Raw genomic sequence first — 19,824 nt, forward strand, 5'->3', positions numbered from 1 at the left:
TAAACAAACCAATATACCTTCAATACTTCGTAATCTCGCACTGTTTGACAACAATCATGATCTTATCAACAATTTATATATTTAAATATTTTATTTGTATATTTTTTTGGTAAAATATATATTAGTTAATAATATTACGTGATATTACAGTGAAATCAACCTCCATATTTTTTTAGGTTAGATGTCAAATGCCAACAAAAGTTTACATTATTTGCTTTTTCTATTGGACTTCGGTATTCGGTATATATGGCCCAACATGTTCTTGGCCGGATTCTTTGTATTCTCAAGTAAAAACAAGTCATGTATACAAAAGATTTATTCTGTTTTAAATTAAGTTATTACACCTACAATTTACATATAAAAATAAATAGTTAATAAACTTAATTAAATCTGAAATCATACACTTTTATCGCTACGGTCGCGATTCTATTATAGAATCATTCGCTTGCTCGGGACTCAAATATTAACACACGCTGCAAAAACCAACTTTGCTCTTTACACAATAAGTATTTCCCTAAGAAACTACAGGCGCCCTCTAGTGTAAAAGTCTTCTCGTTGCATCGTAACTAGTATTATTGACGATGGCGAATATCGTTGCGAAAATTGGCTGGTTTAACACATGGCTCGGTGATTTTAGTCTGAAAAGCAAAAAAACAACACATTTACGATCATTTAAGTTATTTATGAGACGTGCATAAAAGCTCGTCATAAGCAAGGGGCCGCCCATTTATTACGTCAACGTTTGGGGTTGGGTGGGGGTCAAAATGTGGGGAAGGGGGAGCCAGAAACTGTGACGTCACTTCAACTTAATCTGTACCTAAATGTAAATTGTTAGAATTTTTTTCATTCGCTATACCTACAGATAAATGCTATTTTTTTATTTCTAGTCGATTTTCGTGTTATTTTTCTAAATTTTATAAAAAATATGCCAAAATATATAATAACAGGGATCGGAAACCGGTATTTTTTCATTCTTTGTCAATTTATTTCACTTCTAATTGGACAATCTAACCATACGAAGTAGTTATCTAAAAAAAACACAACTGAGTCTTACATTTGGAGTATAAAATAAACCGAAATATATGGTTATTTGGAAGTTTTTGCAAAAAACCGGTTGCAATCCCTGATATATTATTAATTTTTTGGCGTGCATGTGTTATTCTCGAATAGATTTCGTTAAGTCATATTGTAGCTCTAACAGAATAAATACCCAATGTGATTTTGACACTTTAACAATGAAGGGCGACTTCACAGGTCTCCTAGACTCGCCATAAACGACGGCATGACGGCAATTCCATTAGTACGTCAATCCCGTATGTTCAGAAGGTTGTACTTACCTATGAATTCTGAATGCAGAACTTACTTTGTTTTAAGCAGATCCGTTAACGGTTTCCACTTGCTCGGGAAGTGAGTCACGTTGGCCTTGTCCTTCATCAAGTCTGTGATTGATGCGTTCACCACCTGCAGATGCATAATAAAACTTTAGGGGTCAAGATCCTCGGTCCGAGGGATCCCAGCGCCCGAAGAAGAAGTTGGTTGACGACGATACCAGTGGAACTGCCAGCTTCTACACTTAATGCATTGCAATACAGCGAGAAAATACTGCCAGCATAGGCATACGGTACAATGCTGCGAGGGATACCCTATTTTATTATACGAGTATTTATTTATTTATTTAATATTTGGTATTTGTCTCATTGAATACAGGTAGCTACAACGGTTATTAACTCGCCTTTAAATACTCGCATTCGTCCGTATAAACGTCGACTAGTAGTTGCTCAAAAAACTTCGGTACGAAGTTGTTTAGGCATGTTTGTACATTGTAAATCGACTCGTTCATGTCTTGAGCGTGTTGTCTGGTCTTCACGGTCACTATGGTGCCCAGGCTCTGTTGCATTACTTCGTTGAATCTGGAATATTTGTATTTATTTGGATTTGGATATAGCGTTAGAATATGATAAGTCTGCAGGGATTTTGATAGCCCAGGCTGTGCAAGTGTTATTTTAACGTCAAACTTCTATGAAATTATGTGTAAATAACGATTGCACAATCTGTGCTGTCAAAATTGTTGCAGAGTTATCTAGGTCTAACTACGAATTTCCATGTAGAGTATAGATCGGAGCTTTTAGGTATACTCTTAAAGACGCATTAAGTTTATTTATTTATTCTTCTTCCTCGCGTTGTCCCGGCATATTGCCATGGCTCATGGGAGCCTGGGGTCCGCTTGACAACTAATCCCAAGACCTTCCAACCCAGAGGGTAAACTAAAGCGACTGGTAAATATCAAATGGTATTTCGTACGTAAGTTCCGAAAACTCCGTTCCGAAAAATTGGTACGAACCGGGGTTTGAACCCGCGACCTCCGGATTGCAAGTCGCACGCTCTTACCGCTAGGCCACCAGCGCTTTTTTTATTTATTTATTATTATATAATTTTAAATTGGGTCCATTATTTAAGCATACATTTTAGCGATTTTTTCGAGGGTTATTGAAAGGGTCTGTAAGTACCTAAGCTAAGCGATACAATTTTGTGAAATTTTTACAGCTATGGAATGGACATTTTGGCTACTAAATACGTTCATCATATCTAAATAATACTTACAACACAGCTTGGTGAAGAATACAATGTGCCGTAGCGACCTCATCAGGCAACTGATCATTGCATTTATTTACAGAGTCAAAATTCCTGACATCCTCAAAGTTTTTGATGACATCGTGAAACTGGTCTCTTAGGTCTGTCAGCTTTTCCAGCGGCTCTATTAGACAGTGTTCTGTAATGTTTACTATCTGAAAATAAATATTTTCCACACAAGTGCTAAATACAGGTTGACTTATGATACGTAAGCAGGACTAACCATACACACTCAGTAAATGGTAATTGTTCACCACCATATTCCAGTAAAACCACGAGACCTTTATCCTGTTTTTTAACTTTTTGTTGATATTCAACTTGGTTTGGTTTACTTCTGTACAACAATGGTCACCCTACATCCAAATAAAGAAGCTAAAACCTCTTCTAAAAAAATATGAAGAAAAAAAGAAAATAAACCGTGGCACTAATCTTTGAGGTTAATATAGTTAAAATTTAAAAACAATGTATACTTCTTTATTATTATTATTTTTATATTTATATATATTATATATATACTTCTTATTTGCCCACGTGTATTTATTAATATTTATGTATTATAGTACCTGGGCGACCGAGCTTTGCTCGGTTATAACTATTTATTGTAATATGGTGGTGTATAGGTGATAATCTACATAAACTTAAAAAGTAAAATGTGAAAAAAAAAAAAAAAAAAAAAAACTTAGTGAGAATCAGCCTGTATAACTAACGTGTGAAGAAGAAAATATTTAACATGTACAGTCAGGTAGGTTTAATATATACTAAGGCGAAGGTTAGACGTACAATAAATACTGTGATCCATCAATATGCTTAAATACTGATGGTTCAGATACATTCTGTTCACTTAACTAGGCTACAATATTACACATTCATCAAGTTCAGACGTCAGTCTTCATTGCTATCGCGATGCGTATACTGACATAACGCTGTGTAGTCTAGTATGTTGACGAATGTCAATTTTTACACAAACTGCGATCCGAAATCCAGAATTCTAGATTTCCGTGATAAATGCAGTAGAATCGGCTTATAATGACATCGAAGAGAAGTGACAAATACTAAGCGGATGGACTAGACGATCAATAAATATCACGACATTAGAGAAAAGTCTGTAAATCACAGTATTTAAATTTACTTCTAGCCTTCGCCTAATGGTTAAATATATTATGCTCACCTCCTCCATTGATATCATATAATTCGTAAAATCATGAAAATATTTTATTTTATAAAACTTTACAATAGCGCCCCGCAGCTCTCGTCCCATAATGTCGTTCATAATCTTCACCAAATCTAGAAATGTGTCAATCGTCTCTAAGGATTTTTGTTTGAGTTCGTTATAACTATTTCTGCCTCGGTTGAATATCATTTTGGACAAGTTGTGGGCTTCTGATACGAGATAATATTTTTTATCGATTTCGCTGTACGATAGTTGAGAACTCTGAAACATTGTATTAAAGTCTTGGTTTCTGTTTGACGCTGTGTCTATGTATGCATACATGCGGCAGCAAAAGTCAAAGATATTAAAAATAAAACCATCCAAAATCGCTTGATATCATATATCGCAATTTATTTGACTTTAGACTTTACGGGGGGTCCGTTTTTCCGATAAATGTGCGACGTAATAAATGAACGGCCCCCAGGCGAAGGATTATTAGTAATAAAAAAAATCTTCCCGGAACATGATGAAAATATAGGTATTTATCATTAAAATACTCACTTTATATACGTATAAACTTAAAACCAGTGCGATGTAACACATTCTCCTCCACATAATTCAATTATTAATAAAAAAACTTATACAAATTATAACGTAACTTAAATGTACTTTTCTTAAGTTACAAAGAGAAATCGTGAACTAGATTTATTAATATGTCAAAATGGTGCCAATGTTTAAACAATTACTAGGTTTCGGGAATCAGTAACTCAGTATATACGATGAGTAGTAAAATAATTAAGTAGATGTGTACATGTGGATACTTAAAATCGTAACTTTATAGCTTTTTTGATTAGTTTCATCCTACGCATGGCAATAACTTCCGATTGTAGTATTTATGTCGTGTGTGATTATATAACGAGTATAACTACGCAAGTTGCCGGTAGTAACAATTGCGCAGTCTAATAAAATTCAAACATGACGCCATTAAAGTTAGGTAGGATACATGTGTCTAAAATCTGCCTATTGCATATGCCCAGACATATATAGATAGATAGAATACTCTTTATTGGCACACCTCAGTAAAAGATATAGCTTAAAGAAAAACAATTGATTTGTGATAGAGGCAGACAACAGGCGGTCTTATCGCTAAAGAGCAGACATACCTTTAAGAGCGAATCCAAAATTTTCCAGCTATTTTCAACTTACGCTTTTTCTATGTTTAAATTCTTATAATTTATAAACAAGGCAAAACGCAACTAGATTCCTATTGAAAATGATTTAAATTTAACCGAACTTAATTAATACTTACTATAAGTAGTAAGTTAGTAACCATGGGATAGCAGCAGTGGGATCATAGTGATCATACATTAATTACGTCATACGTTTAGGGTGTAAAAAATGTGACATTTTGCGACAAGGGGAGAAAAAATCACATACTTCGTGATGTCACTTTAAATAAATTATAAAATAGGTATTAATTTTTAGTTATACATATGGAACGTGTGTCTAAAGGGGTCATCCATTAATTACGTTACACGAATTTTATAATAATAGCTATATTAGACATTTTATGACACTAACTCTAGAAGAAAAAAAACACGAATATAAACGATTTATCATTAAAAAAACAAGTTATTTCTTAGATGCATATTGAAAACAGTAGGGTTTGACAATACCACGACAATACTGAGGGCCTACCGCGAATCACGTTCGACGTGTTGCCTCTCTATCGCACTTGTAGATTCATACGTAAGTGTGACAGGGACGCAACACGTCGAACGGGGTTCGCAGTAGGCCCTCTGACGTCGGACTCGAAACGAAATGCTCTACTCTAAACGCTCGGCGCGGCGACTGACCGACCGTGTGGATCTATTAAGCCCTTCAATCCTTTATGGGTTCTTAATACCTAAGTAGTTTAGCAGTTTTTCCTAGTATAGTGCAGTCAGAGTCTTATTTTATTACAACTTAGGATTTATATAGATTATGAGATATATTACGATTTAGGATTCTAAGTACAGTAGATGTGTGAAGCGGTAAAGTATGAATATATAGCGAGCCTACCGCGGAATAAGAAAATCAAAATCTGCGTTGCGTCTCAACTCTCAATCGCTCGAATATGCAAAACAACAATTCGAGTTTTGTATTCGCGGTTGGCCCTCAGGTTACAGAGGGCCTACCGCGAACCACGTTCAACGTGTTGCCTCTCTGTTGCACTTGTAAATTCGTACGTAAGCCTGACAGGGAGGCAACATGTCGAACGTGGCTCGCGGTAGGCTCTCAGTTGTCAGATTGTTTTTTTTACAAAAGTTTGATGGTGTGGTCCCAATTTTAAATTCGTAATAATATTTTCGTCCATGCTGTTCATTGCTAAAGCAAAATCTCAGACATCACTATTCATTCGCTCTTTTCATTCGTTCAGTTTTACGTCAAATTCATGTCTCATTTTGTTGTTTGTGTTGATATCTACAAAACGCGCGCTCGTACTTGATATTTCTTAGCAAAAGCTTTAATTCCTATTTAAAACTTTTCATATCCGATACGTACATGCTTTCAAAATGCCTAAAGCAATGCGTGAAATTTTTCAAAATGGGAATTCTTACGACGAAACGGACCGAATGCCCGATAACATTACTATAACCAATCTCGATATTATTATGTACGTTGTGGCGATTGTTGGCCACTTCGTAGACTTGGGAGTAGATATCAATGTGGCAATACAGTATTCCTTGGCCGGCCACATGATGGAATTCGGATGGACGCTTGCTTTCATACTTTTACCAGCGTTCATAAATACCGCAGTATCAATACGCATGTAAGTATACTTTGTTATCTTGTATTTCACTGCGCAGCACAGGCCTCCTGTTGGCCAATTGGATGATGAGCTTATTACACATTCGCTAGTTTTCAAGATCTGTTCGAATATTATGTCTAAGGCCATTTACACCTAGTACAGGGGTCCGCAAACTTTTAAGTAGAGCCAATTGCAGTTGAGATCACCAGTTTTAGGAATCTGAAAGAGCCGCAAATGTTGTTTTCAATGGTCTAAGAACTGTACTGTAGATGTGTGTTTTATGGTCCCTTGAAGACCCACAATCGTATCTCCACAGAGCCACGGTTTGGCGATCCCTGACCTAGGAAAATGCTTTGTGCATTTTTTAAATAAAACATGAGTCCTGGCTTAGACCATAGACCATACTGCCTCAACTTAGTTGGTTTATCTATATGTCTAGAGCATAATATTCAACTCTTCTCGCCAGGCGGGCAACCTTTGATAGTTATCTTAGCTCAACGAGGGTACGGAGTGTTAGGGTTAGCAACATGCATGTGACTCCTCTAGAGTTGCAGGTGTACATAAGCTATGGAGACTGCTTATCATCAGGCGGGCCGTATGCTTGTTTGCCACCAACATGCTATCAAAAAAAAGCCAATAATGACATAACATTTATATTAAGTTTCTATAACTAATTTGCCAAAACAGAGATTGTTTCCTTGTGCGTCACAGTTTTTTTTGTGGCTTGAGTAATTATCTAAAATTGTTTAGTGTATAGTAGCAGTGACAATAATATGGCAATTGATTTATTGAATATCAACCAAAGACATACTTTGGTTGATATTATTAAACTGGTTTATTTGCTTAGTTGCTTGCTATCTTATAATCTTAATTACAAGCTTTTATTTAACTTGTAGTTTTTATATCTAACTATATAGGTGGGATGTAAGTTTGCTACAAAACAGTTTTTCTTTTTTTTTAATTTTTTTTTCATAAATAGTATGGTACATTTTAAACTTATGTTAGGTTCGCCAAACTTACGTTAAACGGCGAAATGAGGCACTCATTTTCAACGTTAGTATTTCCTTAATCTAAATTATATGATTAACTTATAATACTAAGGTTAATACATAATTATAGCATATTAACACAGTATAAGTTGTTGTAGTATATTTACCTATTTATTTATTCAGTCATGCGTTCTACCTATTAACAACTTCTAAATTTTTGATTTAAATATGTTTTTACTAGCACATTCGTCTTCTACTGATAACTAACATGTTAGTATCTGATTGAGTTGTAATTTGGTATACTTATAAAGACCAGTAACAATGTAATATTATAACGACATCAAGTAGATCTGAAGATTGCCCTAGAAACTTAGTGATGTATAAAACATTGTAACACCTTTCAGATCAGGCTTGTATCTTATACCTTTAAACGAGCAATTATAATAATATATAGTATTTCGAAAAAGACTAATAATTTCGATGAAATTTGCTATATGGGGCTTTTCGTGGGCGAAAAATCGATCTAGCTAGGTCATGTCATGTCTGTGGGAAAATGCGCATTGAGTTTTTATATGTTTTCGGTCTCCCAGATAAGTAGAAGATGTCTGTTGAAAGAAAAATACAGTTGATTTAAAAAATATTTTTATTTATTAAATGGCAGTTGGTAGTGTAGTTAGATAGTTGCCAGTTATCATCCATCACTGTAGCACATGTGATAAAAGCTGATATTAAAAATCATATTTTTAATTACATACTTAATCTACAGTGATAAAAATTTTAATCCAACTTGTATTACACTTGCTCTAAATACCTACCTATCTGATATGACTGATATCACTAATATTGATAACTTGTCATTTCTAATTAAGACTATCATAGTCACACTAACATTAAACTAATTTTATGGTTTAACTTACATATTTTAAACACTCGCGCGAAATGTTTCGGAAAGCCCAGGTCTACATTTTCAATCATCTCACATTGCCTGTCTGTACCATCGCTCGTCCCATAGCTCGTTCGGCGCGCGATGAGATAACCAGTTGGGGTGCTTCGAGTTATATACTAATAAGTTTTTTGACAATAATTTTATTTTTATAAAATAAAATAGCCATTTATTTCGTCCTCATATTAAAGAAAAAAGAAAATGGTACCATTCGATTCCTTAAATTTTATTGAACAATAAATTGTACCACAAATACATAAACGCAATATTTCAGGATCAAAATAGCAATTTTCTTGATCTTCCGTACATTTAGGACAGACTAATGTAATGTGACGTCACATTACAATATAATTTTGTTAGAGGCGTTTCAATCGTCGAGTGCGAGCGTCAGACTTTAACTCTCATTTCTGACCTTTGTGTTACTTAATTGCCATGAGTCCTATATAGACATTTGATCCTCAGGAAGATCAGGATCGATTCACATTAATTACAAGAAACTCTTCTTCAACCTAGCGTTTTCCCGGCCTAGCGCCAGGGTCCGCTCTCCTACTTAATCTTCTCCACTTTGCCCGATCTTCGGCATCCTCAGATGTGAGATTGCTCTCCACCATGTCCGCTCTCACGACCTCCAGCCAGCGCTTCTTAGGCCTACCGCGGCCGCGTGATCTAGGGCCTTGGACAGTGAGGTTGAGGCATCTATTTCCGACGTAGTCTACTGGTCTGCGGCTTATATGGCCATACCATCGGAGGCGACTTTCCTGCAGCTTATCCGCTACGTCACGAATTCCAAGGCTGCCACGAATGTGATACAAGAAAGATTAATTACAAGAAACTGTCAAGTCAAAAATGTTGTTGCATTGTTTATCACAAAGTTCCAATAGCCACCTCTAGTCTCCATCATCAGATAAGCTCAATAGTACCATCATATTTCACTGTCACATCACCCAACTTACAGAACTAATGGGAAGTGGGTATAATTTTAGCGTGCCCGGTTTGATTTCATATAGGAAACGGGACAGGGGAAACTACTAATAAACTAAATTAACGACTGTAAAAACACGTTTTAAAACGTAAAATTAATTTAATTGTCAACTTCTTGGTTTATAATCAGGTATGCGCAAGACAAGCAACAAGACTCCATCAGCAACGAGGTTACAAAGCGTCATTGGCTGCGGATCTTCATTTTGGTGTTACAGATGGCGCCCATACTAAGATTCATTGATGCTTTAGTGTAAGTATTATTTGCTTCGTCTAGCTTGCTAATTTAATTAATCAAATTTTTAGTGTCACTCCTTGCAATGGTTACGGTTAGTTGTCCAGGAGAAAATAACACCTAAAACCTTCATTTAATAGGCTTTTTTGAATGTACTAAATATGATTTTTTTATGGTAGTTCTAAGCCATTAGACGGGTCCACACAGAACGAGCAACTTCGCGAGGAATTACCGCGCGAAGCAGCTCGGTCTGTGTGGACCCGTCTATTTCCATAGTCGGTTATCTACTAAGCATGTTAGTAGAATGTCATACAACATTTTATCTAACAAACTGTACCAATATTGTCCCTTGGACAACAACCCTGAATAACAACACAAAAAAGTTGATCCACCCAGCTAATCATGAAATAAAATGCTAAATATTTTTGAATCAAATATTTATTAATTTGTTTACTTCAGCTACGCCATAAAGTCCCGCAAAGCCGAGAGGAAACGCGACCACGCCTCCCAGCGTCACTACTACAAGCTGATGTTAAAAGAGGATGCCGATGCAGCCCTACTTAGGATCTTCGAGTGCTTTCTAGAAGCTGCACCGCAGCAGGTGCTGCAGACAAGTTTGCTGTTCGCTATGGCCAACCAGTTCAGAGGTAAGGAGTTTCTTGAGCATATCTAATCATCTGGGCTTGCTTTCCTTGAGTGTGTCTAATTTCGCCTTGATCATCGACTTTTTTGGGCTCTTGATAGTTGGGACCTTTGTTAATCTGTGGGTTTTAAAACTCATTGGCTAGCAGTAGCGGCGCGTGAAAATTCTGGCTAGGCAACTCGGAACAAAAAAAAAACCTAATTTATCATTATGTACTTTTTTTCATGATAAGAGTGAAGCGTGCGCTAGGTGTATCCTTGGGCGCAACCTTTTGCAGTTAGTGAATAACCACCTTTGCCATACTATTATACACCAAAACATACAAAATTTCACGGGCTTAGTAACTTTATATATAAATTTGTGCACAAAACTAAATAAAATCACATAAAAACATTTAAAACTCTAATAATAACAACAAGCCTTGGTATCAACCGCGACGCGAGTGTTATCATAACATAATTCCATTTTCACCCACGAATTCTAAAACCTATTACTACAAACCTACAAACAGTACTTTCTTTGAAGAAACGTTCGTTATCAAATAATTAAACTTGAGATGAGACTACATAAGATACTTGGATTTTGTATTAAAATTTACCTTTTTTTAAAAGGTTTTTACTAAAATTGGTATTAATAATAGTAAAATACCATAAAATTTTACCCATTTATTCAATTCAATGTTTTTGTATGGCAATATTAAGCATACGCGCGGCAAACGCACCCGATTCAAAATTGTGAAACATTACACTCTAATATAAATCTTACCTGTTTGTATTTAAGGTTTAAATTCAAATGAAGCAGCATGGTAATATAACTGAAGTTATCGCGGCCGTGTACAGAGGGCCTACCACGTACCACGAAGTTCGCAAATAGCGAGCATCTTTCTCTGTCACCCTAATTACGCTATTGGAGTAAAAGAGAAAGTTGCCCGCAACTTGCGTACTGCGGTGTACGCGGTAGGCCCCTCAGTACTCGCGGACTTTATGAATATGTGCGTGCATTTTTCCAATATAAACCTTATACTCTTACGTTTAAGGTTTTTATTCAAATGAATAACTCGATACAAGACCGAGTTGCTTTGAAGCTCATTCGCGCGTACTCTCTATAGCAAAATTTATGAGCGTGTGCGTGAGTTTTCGTATCTGTGTAGTGGCGCATGAATGAATAGTCAAGCTGAGCTTCTCTTTGCGCGCTCGCTATGATTAGTTGAAATTTAGTCAATAGTGAAGCTTTAGTAAATCGTGTTAACAATTCCAAGGTAATGTATTATGTAGTGTTTTCATTATGGATATAATATTTTTAATTTTAATGATGATTTATAAGTTTGGTTTATGTAGCAATAAATTTTAGGCAAGCCGGTGGGAATCGAGTTGTATGGAGCCGCCGCCCCTGTTGGCTAGTCTAACTGTAATTTTAGTATTTGATATGTAAACCACAACTTAAAGTTAATATTAAAAAAAGATAAATATGACTTGATCTATATCCAATTTAGCGTCTTCAACACGCTAATAATTTCGCCTTGGTCATGGAAATATAGTAAATACGAGTATATTGTATACTTGGTAAAAACGTTGAAAGAAGATGCCGACGCGGCGTTACTGAGGATGTTCGGGTGCTCAACCGGTTCAGAGGTAAGGAATGGTTCTTGTCTTTCTCACCGCTTGTATTGTATCACGGGCATGTTTCCGGAACTCGACGACTGGCGCCTATTTTGCGTGGCGGGGGTGGGGGGTACCCTAGTCCAACTAGCCCAATTCCTCAAGGACCCTATCAAACCTTATGGTCAGTAGGACCTTGGGGAGATATCTGGAGATCCAAGCTTTTTTGCCATGTATCAAGCCACATCGCTGCATTTCAGCACCACGTAGCTTGTCAGGTCTGTATCACCTGGATTAAAAAGATGTTTGTTGAATGGTACATCACGCTGGTTGCCATCCTAAATCGAACCTTACCGAGTTGCTGGAGACTTTGTGAGTCTTCCGTTCTCATGGCGTTGCGGTCTGGTATAATCTTTCTTACGTTTGATCGAAATGATAGAAAACACTTACGTAAATGAGCGAAAGATTGATGTAGTGTAATAATAATAACTTATTATTTAAATGAAACTAAGGAAATGCTCTAGAAGTCAGTGCAGAGTTAGGTGCCTAATATTAATATTAACGTCTAAAGGACATGAACTTTGCTTTCAGTACACCAAATCCTGTCAATCTGCTCATCCATCATCGGCATGGGCTGGTGCCTGGCCGCGTACCAGCGCGCCGTGCGCTTCGCCCAGCAAGACAAGGAGAACATGAGCTGGACGGGCTCCGTACTGCAGACGCTCTGGCATTTCCTCGTTACACGTAAGTTTTCCAATGATTGCCGGTGTATGGTTGTAAATTACACCACAAAAGAACGGAGGGGCTGAGAGGTTGATAGAACAGTCTTCGCTGGTGTATGTTTTTGCTTTTTACCAATGAGGAGAAGAAAGTGAGTTGGACCGGCTCCATACTCCAGATGCTCTGGCATTTCCTCGTCACGGGTAAGTTTTGCAGTCGTTGCGGTTGTATGATTTTAGTTACCCCGCAGCCCGCAACAGAACGGAGCGGCTGAGAGGTTGGTAGAACAGTCGTTGCTGGTGTATGTCTAGATTTTTTACTAAAAAGATGAGAATAACGTGGGAGTGGGAGCGGCTCCATACTGCAGACGCTCTGGCGTCTCTTCAATACGATCTATGTTTTTCTATTTAACCCACAACATAACATCAATAACATGGCATCATGCCATGTTCTCACGCGTAAGTTTAATACAGTCATCGCGGTTGTATGGTTTTACTTACACCGCAACGGAACGAAGCAGCTGAGAGGTTGGTAGAACGTTAACAAGTTTTTGGTATACCTGCTCCTGAATCTACTACATCTACCTATAGACCTATTGGAGTCGAGCTAAATCTGCACCGTGTTTGATAACATAGTGTGAAAGTGTTATCGTAAACTTACAACTTCTATGCAATTATGACATCTAAATTAACACTTGCACACTCTGTGCAATCAAACACGTTGCAGAGATAGCTTAGCCTGATTCTACATAGATGTAGACTCTGTTTTTTAAACCCCGATTCCGTGCATACTGACATACCTACCTTGTACGCTTGCATCAAAATGTGCTATTTCTTGTTTCAGTGAGCAGAGTCATGTCGATATCAATGATCGCGTACCTCTTCCCCTACTGGACGATCCTCGCCTGCGCCATCCACATCCTAATCATGGCCACGTGGCTGCAACTCTTCGACCGGTCGCCATTTTGCTCACACAACAAAATGGCCGAACTGTCATTTTCACTAGCTTTAGGCGCTGTGTATCTTTTCACTTACATTCTACCGATCGAAGGTAAGACAAGATATAGATATGCTGTTTATTATACTGTATGTTTTTTACAAAATATTGTGTGTGGTATACTTTGGTTTTTATACGCGTCTGATAGTATGAGAGATTCGGTGATATTTGTACCTGCGTTAATTCTTACCGTAGTGCCATATGTAGTAGGTTTAATTTTGATGATGGTGTATTATTCTTTCTTCCATCCTAAATTAAGAAGGGAGAGTAAAGACATTAATGTGACTTTTAAAGTTCATGAAGAGTTGTCTGAAATTAGTTAGCATCTAATATTTTAAAGTAATAATTAATTCAGTACAAATATTACCAAACCATTTTCAAATGAAAGAGTTGAAATCATCAGGTGACAACCAAAACTTACTGCTTAATTGCAAAAAAAAATAAGCGACCGAAGTGTTGGCGAATGTTCTCCTCTACAGGTCACAATTCTTAACCGAATCTCGTGAAATTTTGTGTCCAGATTCTATGATTAAATAGTTTTTTGGCCGATCCAGTTATGGGATTTTTGAGATGCACTTTTTGTGATGGGGGAAACATGTTAAACTCGCGACAGGTCACGTGACAGACAGATTCGAGAGATTGTAAATTCGTAAGACGGACACGTGTAGACCGCCGGCGCGACTTGAATATTAACGTTGTGCATTTTTAATGTTAAATAATTATAATAGTTCTGAAGTGTTAAATTTTTAATGTAATATAAATTGTCATGTTTGTATACGATAGCGCAATAAATGAATATTGTATTTTACCACATAAATGATAGTACTTTTATACTGATAATCCAAAATATCAAAAATGCACAACGTTAATATTCAAGTTTTCACTTCTGCCGGCACTCCAGGAGTGCAACCCGTTGTTTTTTTTAATGCTGAATATGGCATAAAGGACTTAAGCGCCAATAGCGTCTATGGCACTTAACACCATCAATCATAAGTTCACTGTGATAACGAATCAACGAACTAAGTATTTTTCACTTTTACATTTTCTAAGTTTAACGCGAGGTCTACAGCTCACAGAGCAACTAGTTAAACTAAAATTAACCTTACTATGGTATTGATACGGTTCATTATGGATCTCTTGAATTTTGGTTCTTACCTGAATGCGCAATGGTATTGTTAAGCTTTCATTAGTTGATTCAACTGTAGTTTTTATTTTCTCATTGTATTACGTTTACTAGTTTTGTCTTTCTCATATTTATGGGCTCGATAGAAAGAGACGAATGCCTATGTTGTCGATAAACAATACTTTTTGAGCATTTTTTATACTGTTATATCTGTCGGGGCTTATGAAGAAACGGGTTTTAAATATGAACAATTTTATGTATGTATACAGTGTGTAAATCCAATACGGGCAATACATTAAACCAGATATATAATTTATCCGTGTAATCACTAATAGTTTTTTTTAAGTTACACTTAATTATGACCCCGTAATTCTTTTTTGAAAATTTACCGAGCAGCCATGTACTGCAAACATTAAGACACATGACATGACTTACGAGATACGAGCTTTTTAAAAGATTGTAACTTGTGTGTTTCTTTACATTGCGTGCGGAATTATTTTGTATGGTAAATATTCTTACTGTATTTCTAAGCATAATTTATCTCATTACACTTCTTAGGTATGCTAGCGATGTATATGTAGTGTAGGGACGCCCGGCCGGAAGCAGGCGGGCTGTCGATCACTTGTCGCGGTCATTCAGCCCAATTCCCTGGAGTTTGAGCTGCAGGTTACTGTCCCGGCGGCATTCCCACACTATTCTCCTCAAATCTTCTCGTTTTCCTGCAGAACAGAAGGACATCTGGTCCTATGCTGGATACCGTTTAAATATTCTGCCCGTATTGAATTTACACACTGTATATTGAAACAATATGTATATCTATGATGTTTAATTTCACAATATTATTTCTCCAACTAGGGAACTAGTCGAATTATTTTATGAAATACAATTTGTCAGTTTTTTCGGTGTATGATATCTATTTCAGTTTATAGCAATATTTCTATTAGAAGTATTAAAACAAATTAAATTATTTTTCAGAAATGTTTTAATTTGTTTTTATTTCAAGTAGATACACTACTATATGAATTGTACACTGAAATAAATGTCATATACTAAGAAAAAGTGACCAAGCCATCCAGTGCTCCAGGTTGGAATCAAACCAGCGTCCTCTGCTATCGCGGCAGGTCCCTATAATTTATATGTATAGTAGTGTTTCTATTTGTATGAGGTCTACATGATATTTTTTCTTATGAGCTCGTCTCGAAGTAATATTTAAGTTTCAAATCGTTCTATATCATATCATGTACTTAATGTGTTCTTATGTAGGTGCAACTATGTTAAATATCTTTGTACACATCATAATTAGGTAAGTAGGTACTTTAAATTTGTGATCGTAGGAAGGTATTTAAGGGTCATCCATTAATTACATCACACGAATTTTTGACCCCTTCTCCTTGTCATACCTAGTAATATTTGGCAACACCCTTCCCCTGGTGTGACGTCAAAGATTTGGAAATCTTGTTATTATCAAAATAAGCAATTCGAATGAAGTATTATTATTTTAATATATATTTTTTAATAATAGCAATCTAGAAATTTTATGACACAAAACTGATTAGGAATTAAAATTTCACGTATAAAAACTATATATCGTTGCAAAAACTAGTTATTTAACTGTACTTGGAAAACAGAAAGTCAAAACATTTTTTGTCTACAAGTGAAGTTAAGTGACGTCACAAAGCTGCTTACTCCTCCCTCCCTCTCCCTAAACATGTGACGGAATTAATGGATGACCCCTTATACCTACATTGGATTTACTACCTTCATACAAATACAATAAAGTCAATATTTAAAACAAGACGTTCTTTGTTACGATCTTGCAATATAAACTTTATGTTTGTCACAATAAGGTCATAAATAATAAATGTTTAGCAAAATGTTTCACGTGTGCATTGTAACCAATTTGTGTATGTCTGAATGGTGTATTCTTATTTGTCCCCACCGGGCACATATTGGATTAGGTGCATCATGCATGGCGGCGGTCACGTGGGGGACAAATGGGAATCGTCTGAATGCTAAAAATATTTGTTTAAATGTTTTTAGGTCATACACCTCCAATTTGTCTTTCCTGTTTGCTATAAATACGGACATTAATTAATTAATATGGTTTTCCTGTTAACTATAAAGTACCTGGGCGACCGAGCGTTGCTCGGTTATTACTATTTATTGTAATATGGTGGTGTATAGGTGATAATCTTAACTACATTTTTTTACTAAATTAAACTTGTCTAAAACAATAAAAATTAAAAAAATATATATATAAACTTGAACATTTATATAAAAAAACAAAAGTTAGTCACCGGGCGAGATTCGAACCCGTATCACTCGTTTCTAGCAAACCGCGTCTTAACCCGCTGGGCCAGACGGACAGTGGCCGGCAACACGAAATTAACGACCATATTCTGTGTCGATAGAAAAACGCATGAAAACTCGAAAACACGCGTTTTCCCAAACATAAGACTAATTTGAATCGATTGTATACCCCCAGAAACCCCCATATACCAAATTTCAGCGAAATCGTTAGAGCCGTTTTCGAGATCACAGAAATATATTTATATATATATATATATACAAGAATTGCTCGTTTAAAGGTATAAGATATTTTAATTGTTTATTTATAAATTGAATAATGTACCATACTTTTTGAACAAAAGAACACATTTGATGGGCATCAATAGTTCGTGTCATGCAAGATGACGCGCAGATTTGTCAAATCTAATCTTTAATACATGACAATCCGAGTTAAGGCAACGTCTTCGTGAATGGCACGATCGCTAACAACTTTACACGATACTTTGAATATAAATGGGCGGATCAACTATTGTGTATCGTCAGCCAGGGGACAAAAGTAGCGTGGTTTCATATAATAATAATAAATAAATAAATATTATAGGACATTATTACACAAATTGACTAAGTCCCACAGTAAGCTCAATAAGGCTTGTGTTGAGGGTACTTAGACAACGATATATATAATATATAAATATTTATAAATACTTAAATACATAGAAAACACCCATGACTCAGGAACAAATATCCATGCTCATCACACGAATAAATTGCCCTTACCAGGATTTGAACCCGGGACCATCAGCTTCATAGGCAGGGTCACTACCCACTAGGCCAAACCGGTCGTCGATTCTTAGAAGAAATATTTAACCTCGTTTTACTGACATGCTTAGTAGATATTTCCATTATGAATTAAAGAAACCCGGCTTTATAAAGTGACTCAGGAGACTGTGGCCATGTCACACGTAACAAAACAAAGCTAAAAGTATTTTTTTCTTTGTACCTACTTGAGAATTATAATAGTAATGCCGCTTTGTGGGCCGAACAAGCAGGGCCGGATTTAGGGGAGGGCAACCGGGGCTACTGCCCCGGGCCTCCACAAAATTTACCATTTTATTTGGAAAAAATTTGAGGCCAGGGGGCCTCCACTCCTTTATTGCCCGAGGCCTCCAGACCTCTAAATCCGGCATTGCGAACAAGTTTCTTATGACTACCAAAGAAGTCGCTCGGATTTAATAGACGGCGAGCCAGGAATAGATTTCGTAATCGTAATAGTGCGAAAACTAGTATAGTGGTTAACGGCTATGTATGATGAACCCTCGTGGACATCAGCTGCCGCTCCGTTGGTGGGTTGAGGAATTGCAGCCACCGAAAGACGTAAAAAAAATATGTCATCGCCTCCCGTTTGATACTTTTTCAGATGATAGGTCAGATTTAAAAATCTTAGCCTGTGGTAAAAACGTCAGCTAGTCGCATGAACATGTAAAAAATAAGCGCTTTACCCTTTTATGATAGCAATAGTTTAACAAATCATGCATTGTTGCATGTTGATTGTTGATAAGGTGAAACGCCGTACTTTAATAAGGCGAGTATTTTTTTATGTTCATTTTACAGCTGACGGTCTTTCCACCGCGATACAACCGGCTGCCGGTTTTAAACAGCATCTAAACCATAATCTGATAAAGCATCCGCCGGGAAGCGATGACTGACGAAATAAGGTCCTGGCCAGCGGCCTAAAAAATGTTTTCATGAGGGAAAGGGAAGGACAGGTTTTTTTTCTTAGTCTTTATATGACCAAGACATGCAAATAGTGAAGAATATGGGGTTTGTTACTTCTTAATTTACTAGCCTCTATAGTATGATTCTCTTTCTTATTACCTTATTGTTTCATAGCAAATTGCCCATATCAAGTACCTTATGTGATCTTATTCTTTGTAAACATAATTATCAGCTGTAGTTACTTATGTAAGAATGACGTTAAAAAATGTCAACAAATTATTGTAATGCTCAATTTTTTGTAAATCGATGAATCTCAATGCATTTGGCAATATTTTTTTAAATAAATTATTAGTAATCTTTTCAATCTTGTATGTTAAGGTAATATATACTCTATATTGTAATTATTTCTAAGCTACCGAATATGAATGATAAATGACCATTCTACTGCCATTTAAGGTTATATGAAAATACGCAGTTTTTTTTGTTATTTGAGTAGGTAGGTATATTAAAATAGTACATAACATAATAAAATATTAAATAAGTACACCTAATTTTAAAACACTGTTCTAATCTAACATAGTGTGCCAATATGCAATACATCGCCAAACTACTGCAAAGGAGAGGAGACTTGAGTAGTAGTGCCACTTACTTCTAACTAGACGTAAGACTAGACTAGACTGAGCACTTGTGGCCACTTTAGGGCGTCCGCTAACTGGCGCGACTGCACTGCGCGGGCGCACCAGTGACTGATTTCGGTTACGGTATGACGGTATGGTAGCGGTATACAATTACGATACCGGTAACGCCGCGCGGCTGCGATAGAAAGGTATCGCAACCGTTTTAAAATTACGGTACCTATATTTTATCCGGTATATACCTTAACCGTTATTTATTATAGCCAAACTGATAGTATTAAATAAAATCAATAGGACTTCCGGGCCTACACTTACATAGACAGCTTCATCCAATAGGAACTAAGTTGGCGGAAGGCGCGGGCGACTTGGCAACGACGCCTTAGCTGA

At 36.5% G+C, this 19,824-nt stretch overlaps 2 protein-coding genes across 3 annotated transcripts; one reads left to right on the forward strand and one right to left on the reverse strand.

The window, feature by feature from the left end:
- Positions 1 to 300: 300 nt before the first annotated feature.
- LOC133529970 (uncharacterized) lies at positions 301 to 5,350 on the reverse strand. Of its 2 annotated transcripts, XM_061867764.1 has the most exons (6): positions 4,343 to 5,350; positions 3,800 to 4,063; positions 2,602 to 2,786; positions 1,733 to 1,910; positions 1,364 to 1,461; positions 301 to 638 (listed from the first exon to the last, which is right to left on the reverse strand). In XM_061867764.1, exons 1-6 carry the CDS (start codon positions 4,394 to 4,396, stop codon positions 536 to 538), a joined length of 882 nt encoding a protein of 293 aa, XP_061723748.1. In that variant the 5' UTR covers positions 4,397 to 5,350; the 3' UTR covers positions 301 to 535. The 2 variants fall into 2 exon arrangements, with proteins under 2 accessions (XP_061723748.1, XP_061723747.1); XM_061867763.1 differs by having other exon boundaries at positions 3,800 to 5,350.
- Positions 5,351 to 5,915: 565 nt separating this feature from the next.
- On the forward strand, positions 5,916 to 17,931 carry LOC133530370 (XK-related protein 6). The gene is made up of 5 exons (XM_061868281.1): positions 5,916 to 6,593; positions 9,616 to 9,735; positions 10,177 to 10,364; positions 12,550 to 12,702; positions 13,522 to 17,931. Exons 1-5 carry the CDS (start codon positions 6,337 to 6,339, stop codon positions 13,995 to 13,997), a joined length of 1,194 nt encoding a protein of 397 aa, XP_061724265.1. The 5' UTR covers positions 5,916 to 6,336; the 3' UTR covers positions 13,998 to 17,931.
- The last annotated feature ends 1,893 nt before the right edge of the window (positions 17,932 to 19,824 follow it).

Source organism: Cydia pomonella, chromosome 22 (genome assembly GCF_033807575.1).
Source record: "Cydia pomonella isolate Wapato2018A chromosome 22, ilCydPomo1, whole genome shotgun sequence".
Taxonomy (NCBI): Eukaryota; Metazoa; Arthropoda; class Insecta; order Lepidoptera; family Tortricidae; genus Cydia; species Cydia pomonella.